This window comes from Eulemur rufifrons, chromosome 3, assembly GCF_041146395.1.
Source record: "Eulemur rufifrons isolate Redbay chromosome 3, OSU_ERuf_1, whole genome shotgun sequence".
In the NCBI taxonomy this organism is placed as follows: Eukaryota; Metazoa; Chordata; class Mammalia; order Primates; family Lemuridae; genus Eulemur; species Eulemur rufifrons.
The window spans coordinates 96,196,019-96,218,352 of NC_090985.1; the positions used below are offsets into that span (position 1 = coordinate 96,196,019).

The window sequence follows — 22,334 nt, forward strand, 5'->3', positions numbered from 1 at the left end:
GTTTTTAGTTGCTTATCGCTATTTTCCTACAATACAGAGTCTGACTAGAGCTGATGTGCACAAATCAAGATGATCTTTAGACATTGAGGTATTTGCTGAAACATTGTTTTTAGTCAGATTTATGTTCTCTGATCCCTTGTAAAAATTAAAGCTTAATAATGCCACTTTTAGAGTTATGTTTTGGTGCTTCCTGAGTGTTCCTGAAATCACTGCTACTATGCTTAAGTACATTTGTCAGGTGGAATTTCAGGGTATGTATGAACTGTTCATTCTGAGCAATGCATTTATATGTATTTTGACAAATATAAAGAAACCTACAGATATTACATTAGACCAGCTGAATCCATTTTATTGGTTTCTTTTTTAATTCAAAAGCATCACATAGCAAATAAAATTTTAAAAATTGAGTTTAGTTACAAACTAGTTGTTTCTTATTTTTTTTTTCCAGTCCCTTTTTGCTTTCTTTTACGACCACATGAAACTTGAGAAGCCACCTAAAGCTATATCATTTAGTGGAGTTGGGCAGTTCCCAAGTGTCCAACAAGAAGGCCTGGTTTAGGCTGCGATGGCCACTGTCATTCCTGGTGATTTGTCAGAAGTAAGAGATACCCAGAAAGTCCCTTCAGGGAAACGTAAGCGTGGTGAAACCAAACCAAGAAAAAACTTTACTTGCCAACTGTGTGACAAGGCCTTTAACAGTGTTGAGAAATTAAAGGTTCACTCCTACTCTCACACAGGAGAGAGGCCCTACAAGTGCACACAACAAGACTGCACCAAGGCCTTTGTTTCTAAGTACAAATTACAAAGGTATTAAACTTATTTGTCTTTCAGATTATATTTTCTCTTATGTTGGCTATTTGAAGCCATTGTAAACATATGTATTTGTATACACATTTTTCAGGTGATTTGCAGAAAGAAAATGTTAAGTAGATTAGACATTGGCTAGTTTTTAGTATTCTGAATCACATACTTTTATGTGTTAGTGTCTTTGGATTTTTTAAAATAAAATGCTTAATGAGGGTAGATTTCCATTTGTAGAAAGAAATTACGACAAGAAAAGGGTATGGACGTTTACGTGAGTATATTCAGTCTTGCTCATTTGCTTGTGTAATGATAGCTAAAAACCAGCAAAAACTAAAGTGGCAACGTAAATGGCTCAAGTTTTGCAGTACTTAGGTGTATTAACTGTCCTTCTGGTATATATTAAGTTAAATAGTTTCCATTATGAAGGGTATTCTAAGTTAGCATAATAGTTTAGCTTCCATTTGAAAAGTAAATACATGCCATTTTTGTTGTGATAATTACTTACAGAATATATCTGTGTTTAAAGGCACATGGCTACTCATTCTCCTGAGAAAACCCACAAGTGTAATTATTGTGAGAAAATGTTTCACCGGAAAGATCATCTGAAGAATCACCTCCATACACACGACCCTAACAAAGAGACGTTTAAGTGCGAAGAATGTGGCAAAAACTATAATACCAAGCTTGGGTTTAAACGTCACTTGGCCTTGCATGCCGCAACAAGCGGTGACCTCACCTGCAAGGTATGTTTGCAGACTTTCGAAAGCACAGGAGTGCTTCTGGAGCACCTTAAATCTCATGCAGGCAAGTCATCCGGTGGGGTTAAAGAAAAAAAGCACCAGTGCGAACATTGTGATCGCCGGTTCTACACCCGAAAGGATGTCCGGAGACACATGGTGGTGCACACTGGAAGAAAGGACTTCCTCTGTCAGTATTGTGCACAGAGATTCGGACGAAAGGATCACCTGACTCGACATATGAAGAAGAGTCACAATCAAGAGCTTCTGAAGGTCAAAACAGAACCAGTGGATTTCCTGGATCCATTTACCTGCAATGTGTCTGTGCCTATAAAAGATGAGCTCCTTCCGGTGATGTCCTTACCTTCCAGTGAACTGTTATCAAAGCCATTCACAAACACTTTGCAGTTAAACCTCTATAACACTCCATTTCAGTCCATGCAGAGCTCGGGATCTGCCCACCAAATGATCACAACTTTACCTTTGGGAATGACATGCCCAATAGATATGGATGCTGTTCATCCCTCTCACCACCTTTCTTTCAAATATCCGTTCAGTTCTACCTCATATGCAATTTCTATTCCTGAAAAAGAACAGCCATTAAAGGGGGAAATTGAGAGTTACTTGATGGAGTTACAAGGTGGCGTGCCCTCTTCATCCCAGGATTCTCAAGCATCGTCATCTAAGCTAGGGTTGGATCCTCAGATTGGGTCCCTAGATGATGGTGCGGGGGATCTCTCCCTGTCCAAAAGCTCTATCTCCATCAGTGACCCCCTAAACACACCAGCATTGGATTTTTCTCAGTTGTTTAATTTCATACCGTTAAATGGTCCTCCCTATAATCCTATATCGGTGGGGAGCCTTGGAATGAGCTATTCCCAAGAGGAAGCACATTCTTCTGTTTCCCAGCTCCCCCCACAAACACAGGATCTTCAGGATCCTGCAAACACTATAGGGCTTGGGTCTCTGCACTCGCTGTCAGCAGCTTTCACCAGCAGTTTAAGCACAAGCACCACCCTCCCACGTTTCCATCAAGCTTTTCAGTAGGATTCTGGGATGTGGATTTATTACAGAAATGTATGTGTAGCCCTGCCCTAGATTACCGTTTTTATTTTAGTGCCTACTTTAAGGCAGTATAAAACTTTCTGCTTTTGTATAATACCAGTTTTCATTACGCCAGTATGAAATAGAAAGTAGCTTTTTTAATGAGCTTTGGAACCATTTGTGTTCAGTTATGTTTACCTGGGTCTTTTGTCCTGATTCACTGCCAATTGTCATATTTTAAGAGGTTTTTTCATATAGGAAAGCCATTATTATTAGGAAAGTTTTATAAATCCCATGTTCAAATTACTTTTAGATCTTAAAATTTTCATTTTTGTCCAATAACAATGGCTCTACCTTTTGACATTTGGCTCATTAAAAAATTTTGCAACAGAATGTAAATTTTATAAAATATATGTGAATAACTCAAGACTTTTAAAATTTTTACTAGCCTCTAAATGGATTCATAATCAAGTGTTTTAAATGAATTAAGAATCCAATTTGGGGAGATAACAGTTAAGTTTCTTAGCTATACCATAACTTCAGATCAGTATATTTTGAAGACTTGCTATTGTCTGGCTGAAATATTTGTTGTCTTTATTATGAGCATATAAGGAAACAAACCCTAAACACAAAGCACCAGTATTTATAGCAAAAAGAATTCCTAGTAAGGTGACATGGCATTTCATGTTACTTAATAGTTGGCCCTAAATTAGTATATAAGATGTTTGCCACTTTTCAACCTTCTTAACTTGCTATTTTTCCATTTAATATATTAATAGCTTATGCCATCAGAGTCTTCAGAGTCAATATGTAGATAGATCTCTTTAATCTTTCCACCTTTCACAGCCAAAGGGTGGGCCAAGTCCAGCCAGCAATTTTATTTTGATTGTTGGTCCATGGTCAGTCCAGAATCTAGAGCCATTGTAGCACTACAAACATTACGTGTGTTTATCCCAGAGTGGACTGTCTCAGCTTCTATGGTGTAGTAGACCCTAAGCAGGAAGGTAGATGTGAAGCACATGGTTACACTTGGGGACTTGGGTAAGGCTCATGTCCCCTGTTGTCAGGGTTGAAAACTAGACTCTTTAGGAGTAAAGTAAAAGTGTGTTGCTTATATCACTTCTTTGCTGAATTTGATACATTTTTCTTTCCTTTAGGAGCCAAAAACAGAAAACAAAACCAGTCCTACCCCCATGGTATCTGTCTTATTCAGTGTGAATCCATTTTTTCTTGTGATTTTTAAATGGAGAATTTCAAGTTAAATGCATTAGCAAACTATTTGAGGAGTTACCACAAGGTTTTAAGTGACTAAAAATATATACAGTAAAACCCCACTTTTATGCATCTCTGGGAAAGGGGAGGAGTGTTGCAAATAAGTTCAATTTGTAGAGGGGAACAAAGTAAAGTAAAATAAGCACTATCTTGGTTAATGTGAAAATAACAATCAAGAATATTGTATTCACTGAATAAAACAGTTATTATAGGCTTTCCTCATGTTAGACAACCACCATAATCTTCTCTAAGGGCTAATTACTATATTTTTCTAAGCGTCAGTTGGGACATCAGCCTAAGAAACATATCTATTAAGCACTTGTTAACACCTTATTTTGGGACCCTATCTGTTGGGGCAGGGGTGAGGGTGGGAGGTTTATAAAAGAGTATATATCTCTTTAAAAAAAAAAATATTCTGAGCACTCATTAGCCCTGTAGGGAAGCTTCTTTCCCTTTTGTAGGGCCAGTTATCACTGCAGATTGCAATGTTTACCAAGAATTTCTAAAAATGAGTGCAGATTACTGATTATAATACATTATTTAAAATGTTTGGGAGTAGTATAATTTGTGGAGAAATGTAAATTGTAATAATGTAAATGGGGGTTTCACTATATATATTATACACACACACACATATATCGCACTTCATAGAATCAAAGTTGCTCTCTGAAGGAGCTTTGGCTCCTGATATTTTATCATGCTCCTATTTTTTTTTAATCCTAGGAGCAGTAGTTTTTATACTTATGTATTTAAATTTTATGAAAAATTACATTTTATTAAAAAGTGTGTTCCAAAGGCATTAAAATTATATATGTTAATAAGGAAATACATTTTTAAATTTTTCAAACTGCTCCTAAGCTTTTGGTTAGGAGAATATTTGCTCTGAAAGTAGGCTTTCGCTCTGCTTCATCACTGCTTCCTTTAGTTTCTATGAAACAGATTGCTTACCTAAATCTTTAGTTGAATGATTAGTGTTCAATATTGCTTTAATCACCATATAAAAGGAAAAAAGAAATTTGGTGACAGCACAAATAAATAGAAACCTATTTTTAAAGAGAAATCACAAATAGCAAGTATGGAAGCACTACTTTATTCTGTCTAAAATTTGCTTAAGAAATCATCAACTTAATGAACTGAGACGTTGGCCTTAGTAGGCTGTTTATTTCACTACTAATAAAAAAAAGGGAGTACCAGGATTTATTAAATAAAGCATTTTGGAAATGGGGAATGGCGCCATATATGTGTGTGTGTGTGTGTGTGTGTGTATGTATACACACACACACACACACACAAACATATACACACCTTGTTTTAACCTAATTCTCGCCCTGTGTGGAATTCAGATGCATCTTTCAGGGCACCAGTGTTACAATTGTGGAGTCTTAATTCTCATACGTACACCTCTTTGCCTATTGCTGCCCCCACAGACTTGAAATAACACTTCAAAGTAAGAGGGAATTCAGCTAATTTGTTTTTTAAATTGACTGTAGTGGTCACTAAACTCTTTTTGAGAGAATTTCTATTAAAGATGAGGCACACTTGTTTATTTTAATTGCACAATGTTCTAACAAGGATGTAACACAGAATTGGCTCTCTTTTTTTCTAGAAAAAAAATTGTTTCTATGTCAACTAGATGTGATTAAAAATAATTATTGCCAATGCTGTTTTCATTCTCCAGTGGCCAGAATCATCATCCTTGAAATTTCTGGTAGTGCCTTAGCTTGGTTAAAAAAAAAAAGGGATTAACATTAAATAAAAAATAGTTTAGAAATTTGGACCTCAGACAAGATATTGAACCTCATTCAGTTTGACTTCCACATGTGTGTACAAATTAGGGCACCAAACACAAGTGTGCGTGTGGAAGGGTCTTGGCACTGTAAGCAATATTATCCACTAATATACACAACTGTCTTTATAGTTATGGTCACTGTTAAAACTTTCATTTTAAAATCCTATTACCAAGTGAGGTTTTTTAAAACTTCGATTGTCCTGGCTGATCATGCACCACTCTTTGTGCAACTTTTTGATTTCATTTAGTGTTTCTTTCAAGCTGTGTATTTGTGCCTGTTTGTTGCTTGTGCTTTATTTTTCTTAGTCATTTGTGGAATATAGTGATATATTGTGTTAATTTGGACAGTAGCGGTTTTTAAAAACCATATACTGACTGAAACATGAGCCAGAGCTGATTGCTTTATTAAGCTAATAATGAATGTTAAAGAGTACATATTTTCAGGATCATTCATCTAGTGAGCAATACACATATTATAGGCCAATATTTTTTTTAAAAAATAGAGCTTGGTCAACCTCTATACTACACATATTACAAGATATAGCACTTTCAAAATGAATCTAAACCTTTACAGAAACTTTCTTATAGGTTATGCCTTTTATTTTAAGACTTATTATAATTTGTTTTCAAGTGCCATTAGATGATATATATGTAGGCCTTTGATATATAATGCTTTGTGTACAAAAATGGTAGATGGTATTTTAAACAGGTACATTTTTACAGTGTTTTCTTATCAATTTGCTATATTGCACAGAATCAGTGTGTGTCCTTTCATAAGGTTTTACAATGGTTTATTTTTTTACAAGGTTTACGTGTCTCAAAGCACACTGTCTTCCCAGTACGTAAGTTAAAAAATACCAGTTCACCCAGGTTGCTTCTAGCCTACTGAGATCCATGTGACATTGGAGGAGAGCTTTGTCGTCGTTGAGTATTCGTCATTAGCAATGGCAGACTGTTATCTCTAGCAAATGCGTGCCTAAGTTGAATTTGTCTTGTTTTTCTCACACTGTGTCAGCAGCCGTGTCTACAGCATGGATAGTTTATTGTGATTAGTTAGATCTACATAAGTTGTATTGTGTAGTTCTGTGCTAAAAACCCATACAGATCTCTTTTTGGATCACATAAAAGAAGATAATGCTACCAACACTGGTAAAGGCACACTTAGATCACCGTTAGGCCTTTCTGCAATGTTATCAACCCTCTAAGGATGGAAGGCAGTGTCTTTTGATAAGTCGTCTAGCTCTAGAAATGACACAGAACTATTGCTAATGTATGAAACACTTCATTGTATAAGCTTCAGTGGTACAAATGAACCAGAATGAATGTTTATCTTCTCAGAAACACTCCTTCAATATTATGTTGGATCATGCTGCTAATGTAACTTGGGATACAACTCTTCATGGTGCTACAAACTTCTCTGTCTTGTTCAGTTGTGTTTTTTTACCCATAGAAAAAGGACTACATTAGGTGTAAAGGTGTACAATATATTTTTATACTGTGACTTAATTTGTCATTAACAAACTTTTACACCACCACAATGTATTCATGTGCACTTGCAAAAGGAGATCTTGGATGTGCAAATGTTACCAGAACAAACCCAGCTTTTGTCCACAAGGTGACTGTACTCAGAATGGAAAGTGGGGGCTTTATAACAGGGTGTGGAGTGAAGAACATGCTGTATGTTACTAACAGCCCTTTGAATTTAACAAAAACTGGGAATCCATTAGGAAATGGATTGCATCATGCCTGAACATAAGCTGGACTGCTGAAATTGTATTTTTAGCTAATGAAAAGTGTTTGGACTAGTACTTTAAAAATGTTCTAATGATAAAGTTTTGAGTCAAAATAGAAAAGAAAAAAATCTGCATTCCAGGCTGAATTTTGTATATTTTTATTGCATTTAAAATTGCTATTCTGTGATATTGAGAAATCAAGTGGCTTATCATGTATATCATGTACTTAAAATGTATTCACAAACTACTGTTGTATTTGTATAAAATATAGACAAAGATCATATTTTTTGTGTGTGTATAAGCTCTGTAAAATAGCAATCACATTATGAAGCTGCAGTGATACTACATTTTAAACATTCACATCCAAAGAAAGCAGGCTATTTATTGTCCAGATACCCAGATTTAAAATATTAATTTGCTGCTAATTAAACAATAGTACTGCAGCTTCTTGTGGCCTACAGTGTTATGTTTGCTGTAAGAAAAAGATATGTGAATTCCACAAAATATATGAATAAAATTATAGAATTGCTTTAGATAATGAAGATCTTCCTGAAATTTTAATAGAGGATACTTTTCTATTTGCTATAACTTTTTTTCACTTCAAATTATAAATATTTTCTCATTTGATGGATATAAGATTCTAATAGCTGGCTCTAGGACAAGACTTGTTGTTGAAATGCAATGTAAAGTGCCAGGGGGGGTGTTTTTGTTTGTTTTAAAATTTTTGTACCTTTAGGGGAAGGATAGAATTGTAAATAAAAAATGTCAAATGATGATGCATCAAAACTTTAATCCAGGTGAGTTTAGAATTCAAAAAGAGCTATAAGTTTCTTGTTCCTGTGAGGTAAAATTGGCATTTAGCATTTCTTTAACACTTACTGTCAGTACTATAAATTGTCCTTACAGAAGTTCCACTTGGGCAGTTTGCCTAAAATTTTGCTGAAGAAAACTCCCACAATTCATGTGGACCAAAATGGTGATCATTTCAGCTGAAACTTGTCAGTTAGACAGGCAGTAATGCCCGGTTGGTCCGAGTGCAGTGGTGTTTACAACTAATTGATCACAACCAGTTACAGATTCCTTTGTTCCTTCTCCACTCCCACTGCTTCATTTGACCAGCCTTAAAAAAAATTTTTTTTAATTAAAAAAAAAAAAAAGCCAGTAATGCAGCTTCTAAAAATGCAGTTAATACCTGTCCAGAAACCAATTGTAGAAATAATTGTTACGTATCTCATAGCACCTCTTTCAGTATGATGGGAAAAATTCTTCCTTTGCCTTTGGCTTTCCTACTTTCAGAGGATAAAGAAAATGAACAGTGATTCCAGTACTGGCAGTTCCTCTTTCACTTGTTTAATTCCAGAAAATTAACACAGTATTTTTGTGTTAATTCTTAGAATTAGCACTAAATATGTTTTTATTTAAATTCATTCATATGAAATATTTCAAGGACTTTATAGAATGAAAATGCTTTTGCTCTTCTTAGTACTCAAGAGTAGAATATTCTGAAAAAGTATGTTTGGGATTAATTCATTTAGGGTAAAATATGGAAAATTAATTAGAAATACAGTTTATTTATTGCATCATAGACTTGATGGGACATAGAGACTTTTTCATTAGCGTTAAATGAAAAGTTCACACTAATTAATGGTTTACCGTTAAGAAGAGGAAAAATTTCATTCTAGCTATAGACAGCTTGAGTTTTGCTGTCACTTTTTCTCAGTTGAACATTTATTCAACAAAAATAATTTCTTGCACAAAAGGGTACCACTTACTTTGTGCTAAGTCCAAGAAAGTTTGCTTTCTTTTCTTTTTTCTTTCTTTTTTTTTTTTTTTTTTTTTGAGACAGTCTGGCTCTGTCATCCAGGCTGGAGTGCAGTGGCGCAACCATAGCTCACTGCAACCTCCATCTCCCAGGCTCAAGCAATCCTCCTGGCTCAGCCTCCCAAATAGCTCGGGCTACCTGTGCATGCCACCATGCCTGGCTAATTGTTTAATTTTTTTGTAGAGATGAGTTCTCCCTATGTTGCCCAGGCTGGTCTCTAACTCGTAGCCTCAAGTGATCCTCCCGCCTTGGTCTCCCAAAGAGCTGGGATTATAGGTGTGAGCCACCGTGCCCAGCATAAGAAGTTACCTTTATAGAAGGAAGTTTGTTTCCTGATCAGGCATCTGAGTGAAGACAGCAACATCAGCTAACTGTGGGGTAGACGCCTAAATATTGTATTGAGCCATACCAAGTTACCCTTTTCCATAGATCAAAAATGGTCAAATATTGGCAATTTCAGTCTAAAACAAAAACAACAAAACCTAGAATGGCTTGAGTTCAACTGCATTCTATTCTACAAAGAAATAGTAGTCAATAATAAATCTTTCTACTCTGAAGGTGCTGACTCCCTTGGCTAGTGTGATGGTTAATTTTATCTGTCAACTTGGGTAGGCCATGATACACAGTTTTTGGTCAAACAGCAGTCTAGATATCACCATGAAAATATTTTTTAGATGTGATTAACATTTAAATCAGTAAACTTCTCACAGAACTGCTTTGGTTAAAAAAAAATGTATATTTATATACATGTAAATCAGTAAACTGAGTAAAGGAGATTACCCTCCATAATGATCACCCTCATCCTATCAGTTGAAGGCCTCAAGAGAAAAGACTGAGATCCCCATGAGAAGAGAGAATTTTGCCTCCAGGCAGACTTCAGACTCCAACAGCAACTCTTCTCTGGGTCTCCAACCTGCAGGCCTGCCCTGCACGTTCAGACTTCCCAGCCCTCACAATCACATGAGCCAATTCCCGAAAATCGGTCTCTCTGTACATATTTATATACACATCCTAATTGTTCTGTTTCTCTGGAGAATCCTGACTTACACAGCTAGTTTCAACTGTCATTCTTTAAAGAAGTTGGTTTTACCTTAAGGAAAGTGGAAACACTTTTCACTCTGATAATACTGTTAACAGCGCATAAGAGCACATAAATCCCCAGGTTCTGTCTGCTTTAGAAAAAGAATGGGAAGAGCCCGGTGCTTGATGGAGACTGTATCCGTGAGGAAGTTTTCAGAATAGCTTTTTCTGTGCTGTTACCTTCAGCTGCCGCTGTTGCAGATGAAAACTGTTTTCTTCTGATGAGCAAGTCTTAAGAAAAAAATGTGAACAGGCAAACATTGCTTTACTCTATAGTTGCACACTTGAAATGTAAACCAATGTTTATTATAAATGCACAAGTGAAAATTTCTGTAAATTGAATCTTTTTTGAAAACAAGCCGACAGTGCATTTATAATAATACTTCAGTGAAGGCCCTGGCATTTGAGGGGATCAGAGTGGGAAGTGTAATGGTCCTCCCGTAAGGTATGTATGTTTTCTGCTTCACAGTGTTACAATTTTTGGAAACGTTTTATTTTTCGTTTATTCAATTTGTCATTAGAAAACTTTCACCTTTTTCTTGAGGCTCCTTTCAAAGTGTGGCTAGTGCAGTTGGTAGTCTTATTGGAATGATGTTGGTAAACCACTCTGTTTTTAAAAGTACATCGGTCTGTTATTAGTATTCACACACACCTGATAACATCTTTTAAGCTGGTTCCTATAACCAGATTTTCATGTGCTAGGAATGTTCATTGCATAAGTAGGTCAATGGCCTAAGCCATGGTGCCCTATTTAAAGATTTTAATTTATGTCATCTTTTCCCACCCCAGAACTAACGGTGATCAGTGGCTGCAACAAATATAAACCCCTTTAGTTCGAAGACTCCCAGCAGGTGAGTTCAACTCATCGCCAGTGCTCTAGATTACCTTTTGCAGGGATAAAGTGCTACTTACTGTTGGATTTTCTGCCATAAATTCTTTCATACAATGGTCTATATTCCCAGGTGTGAGCTTTATTGAAAGAGCTTCAAGTTAGTGATTTAAAGGACCCTGAAAATTTTCTTCCATTCTGCACCTGCCCACTGCCGCCTCTTCCTTCTGCCACGTCCATATGGAGTTACTCACTGTTCCCTGCACTAGCACCTGCGCCTGCCCATCCCTTTGCCTTCAGGTGTCCTGTTCTCCACCCCTGGAAAGCTAGGTTCTCCTGCCCAGGCATTCCACATGCCAAATGCTTACCCATCCTCAAGCGGTAATTCATTTTCCCTTTGAACATTTATTACTGCTTATTAGATCATCTCAGGACAATATACATTCTACGCACCTGAGGACAAAATGCTATCCACACAGTTCCAAGCACAGGGCAGATAACCAACATGTATTTGTTGCATGAAGGGCAAATATAGCTCTTACCTGAAAGACTCAGCCGTCTTAATATTTAGGATGCATTTTTAAAAAAGAACTACTCTTTCAAAACTTGACACTAAAAAGAAGAAGAAATAAAGTAATTTTGACACTGGGGTTATCTCATTCTATAGAAAAGTTTATACACTAAAGATTGTGAACATACTTAAAACTTCATTTTCTGGACTTCTCTCTCAAAGTAAGCAAAATAGTGCACTATTTCTTCAGAAGTAAATCACTCTAAATGCTTTCACTCCAGTCAACCAAAACTGTACAACCTCTGAAGACTGATTCTTGTAATTTTGTACTTCATACGCTCTGACCATGGAGTTTTTAGCTCTGAGTTATGAGGACAGAGGGAAAAAATACCTAAGTCCCAGAGACCTACAGTTGGAAAGAAAATGAGAACTGACATCAAATTCACCTAAAACACTGAATGATAGAAGTCAGTGGAGCCATATCAAACCAAGTTGTCATACAGGTGTTCAAGCAAAAGATGAATTCTGACATATAAAGATTTAGACAGTAAATTATACTCTTTATTTTTAAAAAATTACAAATAACTCACAGAAGCAAAAGTTGAATCTATGTGGACATCTCCAGAAAGCAGAAAATAAACAAGAAAGTGATGCACGATGATACGAATAACTCTTGGTTAAACCTAAATTATTGGTAATTTGCTAGTGAGTAAGTATTTCTGAAAGTGACTGATCCTAATATAGTGCAAATGTTCTCAAATAGGTATGTGATAATCATAAAAGTGGCTAAGGTTTACATAGGAAGTTCCAATCTCTCTCTCTCTCTCTCAAAAAAACAAACAACAAAAAGAAAGAGTAAAAAATCTGTTAACCCTTTGGAGGCAACATGAAGCCACATAACAACGTGCTATGGAGTTCAAGTTGGAAAATCTAGTTCGGCTGGGGAGCAATTTAGAGCAAAAATAATACAGTATTTTCTAATACTATACAGTCATTTCATGTTGTTTTATTACATTTACTAAGATCTCCAAGAAAATAATAATGGTGATAGGCATTAGTGTTTCATTCCCGATGTTAACCAAAATGACTTAAGTTTTTCGATAGTTAAGGTATTTGCTAATAGTTTTGGGGAAATCCAGGCATTTCTCCCGCAAACTGATCTCTTCCTGAGGAACCTTGTATTCTGTAAACGCCGCGCACGGAGGTAACGGGGCTTACGGGCAAAGAGAGCCGGGACAAGCAGGGGCAGACGCCGGGCCCGGCTGCGCAGAGGCGGCGGCGCCTGGAACCCCCTCGCTCCTCGCTGGGGAAGTTGGGCCAGAGCGCCCAGAGCAGGGACCCCCAGGGCCACCCGGCCGGGTGCGCGCCAGGGGGCGGAGCTGGGCGGTCTTCGCGTCCCCACCCCTTCAGTCCCCGGGGGTGAGCAGCTGGCCTTGAGTGGGCCGCTGGGCCCGCAAGACAGCCTGTCCCCGCCAGCTTTCTCCGCCGGCAGCGGCGCCGCTCCCTGGCGCGCAGGTCTCGGCTGCACCTGGCTGCGGGCTCAGCACCGAGGACGCGGACAGTGCGGGGCCGGCGGCTCTGGGACGCCAGTGGCCAGGGTCGCGGGGCGGGGTGAATGGACCTCGCTGAACCCCGGGACAGCGTCGCCGTAGCTTCCGCATCACCCCCTTCCCGTTACAGACCCCGCTCCCGGCAGAGCAGATGGTCATCCTGGTCACATTCAGGAATTAACAAGTTTGGCCGCTGACTTGCAGCATCGGTTGCTGTGTCCTCACGGGTTTTCGCCTTTAGTTTATTAATGTCCTCACCTTATATTGCAACATCTTTGCATTCCTGGAATAATCCCTGCCTGTCATTGATACATTACTGGATTCTATACGCTAATGTTTTGTTTAAAATTTGACTTCATATTAGCATGTGAGATTGGTGCATAGTTCCTTTTTACTGAATTTATTAGTTTTTGGAACTCAAGTTATTCTGGCTTCAGAAAGACTAGGGGGAGAAGAATGGGGCTTCATCTTTTTGCCCATTCTAGACTAACTTAACTATCAAGAAATTCAACCTGCTCTCTAAAGAGTGGATGGTGTTTGAGGCGCCCTTTCCCCTGGGGAGTTCATACTAACCTTCCATCTTTCCTCGGGCACTTGCTCACTTCAAAGGCTCCACTCATCTTGGGTCAATTTGGGGACTTGGAAGAGCCAGGAAATCCCCCACTCCCTGCAGAGCCTCATGTTTGCCGCTATAGGATTTACATGTTGTAGTTCTCTTGTCTCTGCTGAAGCCCCTTATGTCTGCTGCCCTCCCTAGTCTTGCCTGGCCAAGGCAACACTCAGAAAGCACTGCCACCCACGTGTGGTGGTGTCAACCTTTCTCTGCTTGCTGTGATTTTTTGTGTGATAGCTTACTGTTGGTTTTTGATTTTTCACCTAATGTACCAGTCTTGTGTCTTTTAATGGGTTAATTCAGTTCATTCATAGACTATTTGATTTTATTCCTCTATTTTTACTCTTTATTACTTTAACAGTGGTTTCTTTTTCTTTTGCCTTATTTTTGTGAGTTTCATAGATCGTTAACCATTCCACTTGTTCACCTTGTTAATTTTGATGTTCCTTTGTATGTTTTCATCCCATAAATCACTATGTCCTTTTTTTTTTTTTTTTTATTGAGACAGTCTCACTCTCTTGCCTGGGCTAGAGCGCCATGGCGTCAGCCTCGCTCACAGCAACTTCAAACTTCTGGGCTCAAGCGATCCTCCTGCCTCAGCCTCCTGAGTAGCTGGGACTACAGGCACTTGCCACTATGCCCAGCTAATTTTTTCTATTTTTAGTTGTTTGGCTAGTTTCTTTCTCTTTTTAGTAGAGACAGGGTCTCACTCTTGCTCAGGCTGGTCTTGAACTCCTGAGCTCAAGCAGTCCTCCCGGCTCTCACTATGTCCTTTCCCCCTTGCTGTTTTAATCGATCACACATGACTCTCCTTTTATTTGTAGACAAAAATACCAACTTCCTGCAAGGAAAAATATTCAGTTCTCAACAAACTTTGGAAAACACCTTTCATAATTTCATCGCCACTTGGTCTCCAGGCTTCTGGGCTGCTGGCATAAACAAGCTACCTTAGGCCGGGCGCGGTGGCTCACGCCTGTAATCCTAGCACTCTGGGAGGCCGAGGCGGGTGGATCGCTCGAGGTCAGGAGTTCGAGACCAGCCTGAGCAAGACCGAGACCCCCGTCTCTGCTAAAAATAGAAAGAAATTATCTGGCCAACTAAAATATGTATAGAAAAAAATTAGCCAGACATGGTGGCACATGCCTGTAGTCCCAGCTACTCGGGAGGCTGAGGCAGGAGGATCGCTTGAGCCCAGTTTGAGGTTGCTGTGAGCTAGACTGATGCCACGGCACTCACTCTAGCCAGGGCAACAAAGCAACACTCTGTCTCAAAACAAAACAAAACAAGCTACCTTTAAGATGGCAAAGCTGTGTCAATAGTTTAGATGCATACTTTGATTAATTGTACCGCTTCTTGTTTGGGATATAATATATTATACTTGATTCGAAATGGGACATTTCATATTTAATGACCTAATATTTCCCCACCCCCACTGAGACACTCCCACAACACACTAATTCTTCCCTACTCACTTCTTCTACCCTATTCTTCACAGAAGGATCCTTTTACCTCCCCCACCTGCGCACACCCCCACCACACTTCCCAGAGAGCTCCAGGACTTTGGGAGCATAGTTCAGCATTTATTTTCCATAACTTCGGATGACCATGTCGTGAAATGTTTTATTCTAATTGTGTGTTTTTAAGTTCTAGAATCTTCATGTGGTTCTTTATTATAACTTCTTTCTCTACTGGGATTTCCTATCTGTTCATTCAGTGAGCTTGTTTACTTTTGTTGCCTGCAGCATAGTTTTCAAATCCTTCTCTGCTAATTCTAGGCATGTCCCTTCCCAGGGTCAGCCTCCATGGATCACCTTTTCTCTTGTCTGTGGCTCACTTATTCTTATTTCTTTGTGTTTCTAGTAATTTTGTGATTGGGTTGTGTTTCTCTACAGAGTATTGGGGTTTTTTACTTGTTTGTTTTATTCTCGTCTCCCCTGTGGTGGGCTGCAGTTGATACAGAAGTTCTCTTAGCCTGTTTGTCTGCTTGGAGGATGCCCAACACACAGGTATTTCAGAAGTCAGCCAGAAATTTGGGCAAAGTTTGTACACAGAATTTGACTCCCCTTCTGTGGCAGTTTCCTTTCTGAAATTTCCACCCCAGCCCTCACGTTCCAGCTGCTTTTTTCCTTCCAAACTCTGCCGCCTGGTTTTTCAAGGCAGTAAGACTGCAGGGTTTTATCTGAGTTTTGGTTGCCCCTAGGAGTGTAATAAATTTGGAAAGTGCATTTTATTTGCCTTGGTTTGTAACACTTGCATCTGAAAAAGCTAGGAAATCTGTTAATTCTTAGATAAAGTTCCTCAATTTTTATGGGTGTGTTTCTTTGGTTTACTGTTTATGGCCTTTACCTACAATATGAATGAGGATTTTTTTTTTTCCATGTTATCTGCCCAGGAATCCAGCAAAGATTCTGTGTGATGTGTAGGTGATTAACTTTATAACAAACTTTCACACTATCTTCCAAAATGAATGTATCATTTTTTTATTCCTATGAATAATAGACAAGAATTTCTATTGCGCCACATCCTCAAGATATTTTGATATTGTAGGATTTGGGGGTTTTAGCTGGTATCTTATTGTTGCTTTAATTTACATTTTCCCATGACAAATGATGTTGAGCCTTTTCATATGTTTATTTGCCAACTGCATCACATTTTTAGTAAAATGTCTATTTAGCTCCTTTATCCATTTTTGTAATTGGATTTTTAATTTTTATTAGATTAATTTATTTTGAAACAGAGTCTCACTCTGTTGCCCGGGCTAGAGTGCTGTGGCATCAGCCTAGCTCACAGCAACCTCAAACTCCCTGCCTCAGCCTCCCGAGTAGCTGGGACTACAGGCATTCGCCACCATGCCCGGCTAATTTTTCTAATTTTCTATATATATTTTTAGCTGTCCATATAATTTCTTTCTATTTTTAGTAAAGACGAGGTCTTGCTCTTGCTCAGGCTGGTCTCAAACTCCTGAGCTCAAACAATCTGCCCGCCTCGGCCTCCCAGAGTGCTAAGATTACAGATGTGAGCCACCGCGCCCATGTTACTGAAACAACCTGAGTATGTTCACCCATGTGCAGTGGAAAGCCAGACACTGAAGCACTGGTTCTTTTGAAGAGAGAAAAGTTTATTGCAAGGCCGTCAAATAGGATATAGGAGTCTGGCTCAACTCTGTCTACCCCGCTGGGAGCTGGGGTAGGTTTTATAGGCAGAGAGTAATGAGGCATGATCTGATTGGATCTTTCAGTGAGGTAATGGGAGGAGGCACCATCTGACTGGATCCTGCCATATGGCAAAACCAGGGCTCGATCTGATTGGATGATGCCATATGGTGGTACTGTTCCTTGGTCTGGGCACTTAAGTTCCTTCTGTGATTGCACACTTGGTATATCTGGGCATGTTCCGGTTATGTAACTTGCAACATGGGGGTCCATGGCAACTGAAAAGCAATTCACCATTTTGTTGTACAAAATCGAACCAGATTGGGCTGGTCCTATGGTTATGAGTATTCTTTATATATTCTGGAGATGAATCTTTTATCAGATATATGAGTTGCAAATATTTTTTTCCCAATCCGTAGCTCCTCTTTTCATTGTTTTAACAGTGTAACAAAGAGCAAAAGTTTTTAATTTTTGTAAAGTCCAAGTTATATATTATTTCTTTCATGGATTATGCTTTTGAGATTGTGTCTAAAATTTATCGCCAAACTTAAGGTCATGAAGATTTTCTCCTAAATGTTTTCCTAGAAGTTATGTCATGTTATGTTGCACATGTAAGTACATGATCCATTTTGATTTAATTTTTCTATTAGATGTGAGGTATGTGTTGAATTTTGTTTGTTTTGCACATGGATGCCAATTGTTTCAGCACAATTGTTTATTTCTGGCTTCTCTATTCTGCTCCATTGGTCTGTGCATTTATCATTTCACCATATAGCATAATTACTATAATGGCCTTGAAATCAGGAAATGTGTCTTCCAAGTGTATTTCTCTTTTTCAGAATCGCCTTGGCTTTTCCTTTTGTTTTTGCATACATTGTATAGAGTGTATGTATTTTAGAATTTGCTTGTTGATATCTATTCAAAAGTTTGCTTGGGGCCGGGCCCAGTGGCTCACACCTGTAATCCTAGTACTCTGGAAGGCTAAGGCGGGAGGATGGCTTGAGGTCAGGAGTTGGAGACCAGCCTGAGCAAGAGTGAAACCTCGCCTCAACTAAAAATAGAAAGAAATTAGCTGGACAACTAAAATATATACAAAAAATTAGCCGGGCATGGTGGCGCATGCCTGTAGTCCCAGCTACTCGGGAGGCTGAGGTAGGAGGATTGCTTAAGCCCAGGAGTTTGAGGTTGCTGTGAGCTAGGCTGACGCCGTAGCACTCTAGCCCAGGCAAGAGAGTGAGACTCTGTCTAAAAACAAAACAAAACAAAATATCTTTCTCTAGTCATATAGATCTTTTTTGATTTCTTTCACTAGTGTGTAGTTTCCTGCATACATATTTTGCACATATTTTGTAAGACTTACACCTAAGTACTTTTTTAGTGTTATTGTAAGTGGCACATTTTTTTATTTCAAATTCCAATTGTTTCCTGGTGTTTAAGAATACAGTTTACTTCTGTATATTAACCTTATAACCTGTGACCTTGCTAAACTCACTTATTGGTTCCAGTAGTTTGTGTGTGTGCAGATTTGGGGAGATGTTCTAGATAGACAATCATATTGTTTGTGAAGAAAGACAGTTTTATTTCTTGCTTACCAGGTGTATACCTTTTATTTCTTTTTCTTGCCCTATTGAACTAGCTAGAACTTCCAGTATGATGTTAAATAAAAGTGTTTAAAAGCATCCTTGTCTTGTTTTAGATATTAGGAGGAAAGCATTCAGCCTCTCACCATTAACTGTGATGTCAGTTGGAAGTTTTTCATAAACATCCTTTATTAGATTAAGGAAATTCCCTTTAATTCCTAGTTTGTATGAGTTTTTTTTTTTTATCATGAGTAGACGTTGAATTTTGTTGAATTTTTTTCCTGCATTCAGTGATATGATTGTGTTTTTTTTTTTTCTTAGTCTGTTAATATGGTAAGTTGCATTGATTGAATGTTGAACTAGCCCTACATTCCTGGGATGAACCCTACTTAATTGTATAGGGTTTTTTTTATACATACTGCTGATTTGATATGTAATATTTTGTTAAGGATTTTTGTGTCTATGTTCATGAGAGGTGTTGGTCTGAAGTTTTCTTTTCTTGTGAATATGTGAGAATAAATACGTGTATATATATCTCCATCAGTTCAGTTATGCATCCAAAAATTTCAATCCAATCACTCAGAGTTTAGTCTAACCTTTCTCATTTTCATATATTAACTGCCTTCTCCAAGAGTGAGAAATCTGGTTCTCATTATCCACAATATATTTACTGACTTAGTCAATTATATAATACACATAAATTACTTCATAACTGCTAACCCATACCTACTGACTAGATCACAATATTTGTTTTCAGTTCTTTTGGTCTTTAGCCTGAGGGCACATGGTCAAAATACTCTGGTCAAAATTATCCCCCATCCTCTTTCCGTGTGGTCATGTTATCCTTTTAAAATATAGCAAAATTCATTTGTTTTTGTGTTCTTTTTTTTTTTTTTTGTATTCCCTGTCCTTGTTGGTGTTTTCTTTAAGTATATGACACATTAACATGGCTCTAAAATTCAGAATATATAAAAAAGTATATCAAAGACATGCCCCTTCATCTTCACTTCTATCCTGTTCTCATCCCTCATGCTTTCCACCCAATTTTTACCCATTACGTTTGGTAAGCAGTCTCATTATTTTCTGTTCTGTTCTTCCTAGATTTCTTCTTTTCTTTTGCTTTACAAAAAAGCAAACACATGTATATTTTCTTATCCTCCCCCTTTACGCAAAAGGTGTATTACAGACATATATTGTTCTATGTTTTGCTTTTTCACTTAACAATATATCCTGAATATCACTCCATGTCAGTTTATAGAACTCTTGCTTATTATATATTTTACTGAATTGTGTTCCTTTCTGTGGGTGTAGGATAGCTTATTTAACCACTCTTCTATGAATAGGCATTAGCTTATTTGGCAATTACAAATAATGCTGCAATTGATAACTGTGCACATATGCATTTTCATGTTGTTAGAAGTCTATCTTCAGGGTAAATGCTAGAAGCTGGATTTCTGGGTGAAAAGGTAAGTGCATATGTAGTTTTATTGATATTATAAATTTCCCCCCAAAGTGGTTATATGAATGTGTATTCTCATTTATGTTTCTTTTAAGAAGATACTTTTCTCTTTATATTTTCTCCAACATCTGTAGTTGTTTGCATGGAAAGGTGGGTACACTATTTCACCACTATAGGGAACAGTCCCTTGTGCTTCACTCTTAACTATGAAGTAACAGACAAAGACCACCAGACAACTACCACCAGCCATTGCAGGCCACCTTCCACATGGAGATAGAGGCCAAAATGGCAAAAAAGCAAAAAGAAACTCAGATGAAACAAAGGCAATGAGGAATAGAAAATAAGTTTTTAAAACTTCTAATTAATATTCTTGGGGTATAAGAAAGAGTATTTTGTCCACAAAGAAAGAAAAACCTTATTAGGAAACAAGGAAAGTATGTATATACGTGACATAGAGATATATGTATTTTATTCACCCACCTGCAGGCATGCACGCTTGCATGTATTTTCTAACTCTGCCTTCTGGGTGGGCTTAGAAGCAGTGGTAACTAGTAGCAGTGAGCACACTAAATGCCCACATTTTGGCTTCTGAGTACCTTTCTTCACTAAAAGGTTCAGGGCTACTTCTGGGGCTGGGGTAAGTAAAGCACAAGACGATCCTAGAACATCTTGTTGTACTAGAAAGTAAGAAAATCTTTAAAAAATGATGGGTGACATGTGAAAAAAGACAGAGGAACCAACTTCAAGGGATACCCACTGGCTTCATTTGGGCAAAAATAAGTAAATAAATAGTGATCGTAATGGATTATACCCATGGAGTAAGACAAGAATATATGAGGCCATGGTAATAAAAATGAAATAAACAAATAAATGTAAATAAGTGAAGTTGTAGGACTGCAACTAATAACTGTAGATGGAATAATGAAACTAGAAAATCACGAGTTGGCAACTATCATAGTGATAATTATTTCATGCAAGAATCACATGCTGGTGAGCAAAACTGTGAGGAGAAGCAGGATACTTATATAAGATTAAAGTATCTCTCCCACAAAACCTAGAAGTCAAATAGGTAGGAAGCCTACTGAATTCTTACTTGATCTGTATAAACAGAATAGTTCTAGGGCGAGTCAGTAAAAGTGTAACCTGAGTCGTAAAAGCAGAGTCATCACCCTTCAGTCAGTTCCCAGACTGGAGCTAGTTTGCAGATCCAGGAGCCCCTCAGTGAAGGCGGGGTCTCCTTGAGGAAGGACCCCAGGACACTACCAAAAATGTATATTAATATTATTAAACTTTCTCACAGCCTTCCCCAAAGGGACCTGTGGCCTTTTATCGGGGTAACTGTGTGCTGGGGAAAAGAAATAACCAGACCTTTCAGAGACCACCAGACAATGGTTCTGAGTTGACACTGATTCCAGGCAACCCCATGTGTCACTGTGGGACACCAGGCAGAGCAGGGGCTTATGGAGGTCAGGTGATCAATGGAGTTTAGCCCAGGTCCAATTCACAGTAAGCCGGGTGTGTCCCTGAACCCATGCGGTTATTTTTCCAGTTCTGCAATGTGTAATTGGAATAGAAATAGTCAGCCAATGGCAGAATCCTCACACTGGTTCCCTCTGAAGTGAGGGCTACTATCATGGGAAAGGCCAAGAGGAAGCCAGTAGAGCTGCCTCTACCTAGGAAAATAGTAATAGTGCCACATCCTTGCAGGGATTGCAGAGATAGTGTCACCATCAAGGTGAAAATTGCAGGGTGAAAGACAGCTGCCCAGCCACTTAGGACACCCATACCTCTGAATCAGCAGGCGAAAAGGGAGTTACTGTGCTGGCTGGGGTGCTCGATCCTGACTACCTGGGGGAGACTGGACGGCTACTCCACAATGGAGCTAAGGGAGAGAATGTCTGGAATACAGGAGGTCTCTTGGGGCTTCTTTTAGTGTTCCCATGCTCCATGGCTGAGATCAATGGAAAACTACAACCACCAACACAGGCTGGATTCCTAAAGGCCCAGACCCTTCAGGAATGAAGGTTTGGGTCACCCCACCAAGTAAAGAACCAAACCAGCTGAGGTGCTTGCTGATGGCAAAGGGAATACCCAATGGGTAGTAGAAATATGTAGTTATAAATACCAGCTACAACCATGTGATCAGTTGCAGAAATGAGGATCGTAATTATCATGAGTATTCCTCCTTACTTATCTGTGAGTATGTTTATGTGTGTGCATTAACATATATATGTATACACATGTATATGCAAATACCTTTGCTTTATTCCCTTATCATGTAACATAAGATGAATTAACTTTATATCATAGTATTTATAGTATTGTTAAGTATTTCAATCATAGTACTTAAATTATAGGA

General features: G+C 38.3%; 1 protein-coding gene across 1 annotated transcript; it reads left to right on the forward strand.

The window, feature by feature from the left end:
• Positions 1-565: 565 nt before the first annotated feature.
• Positions 566-2,588, forward strand: PLAG1 (PLAG1 zinc finger). Its single transcript, XM_069466493.1, has 2 exons — positions 566-807; positions 1,331-2,588. Exons 1-2 carry the CDS (start codon positions 566-568, stop codon positions 2,586-2,588), a joined length of 1,500 nt encoding a protein of 499 aa, XP_069322594.1.
• The last annotated feature ends 19,746 nt before the right edge of the window (positions 2,589-22,334 follow it).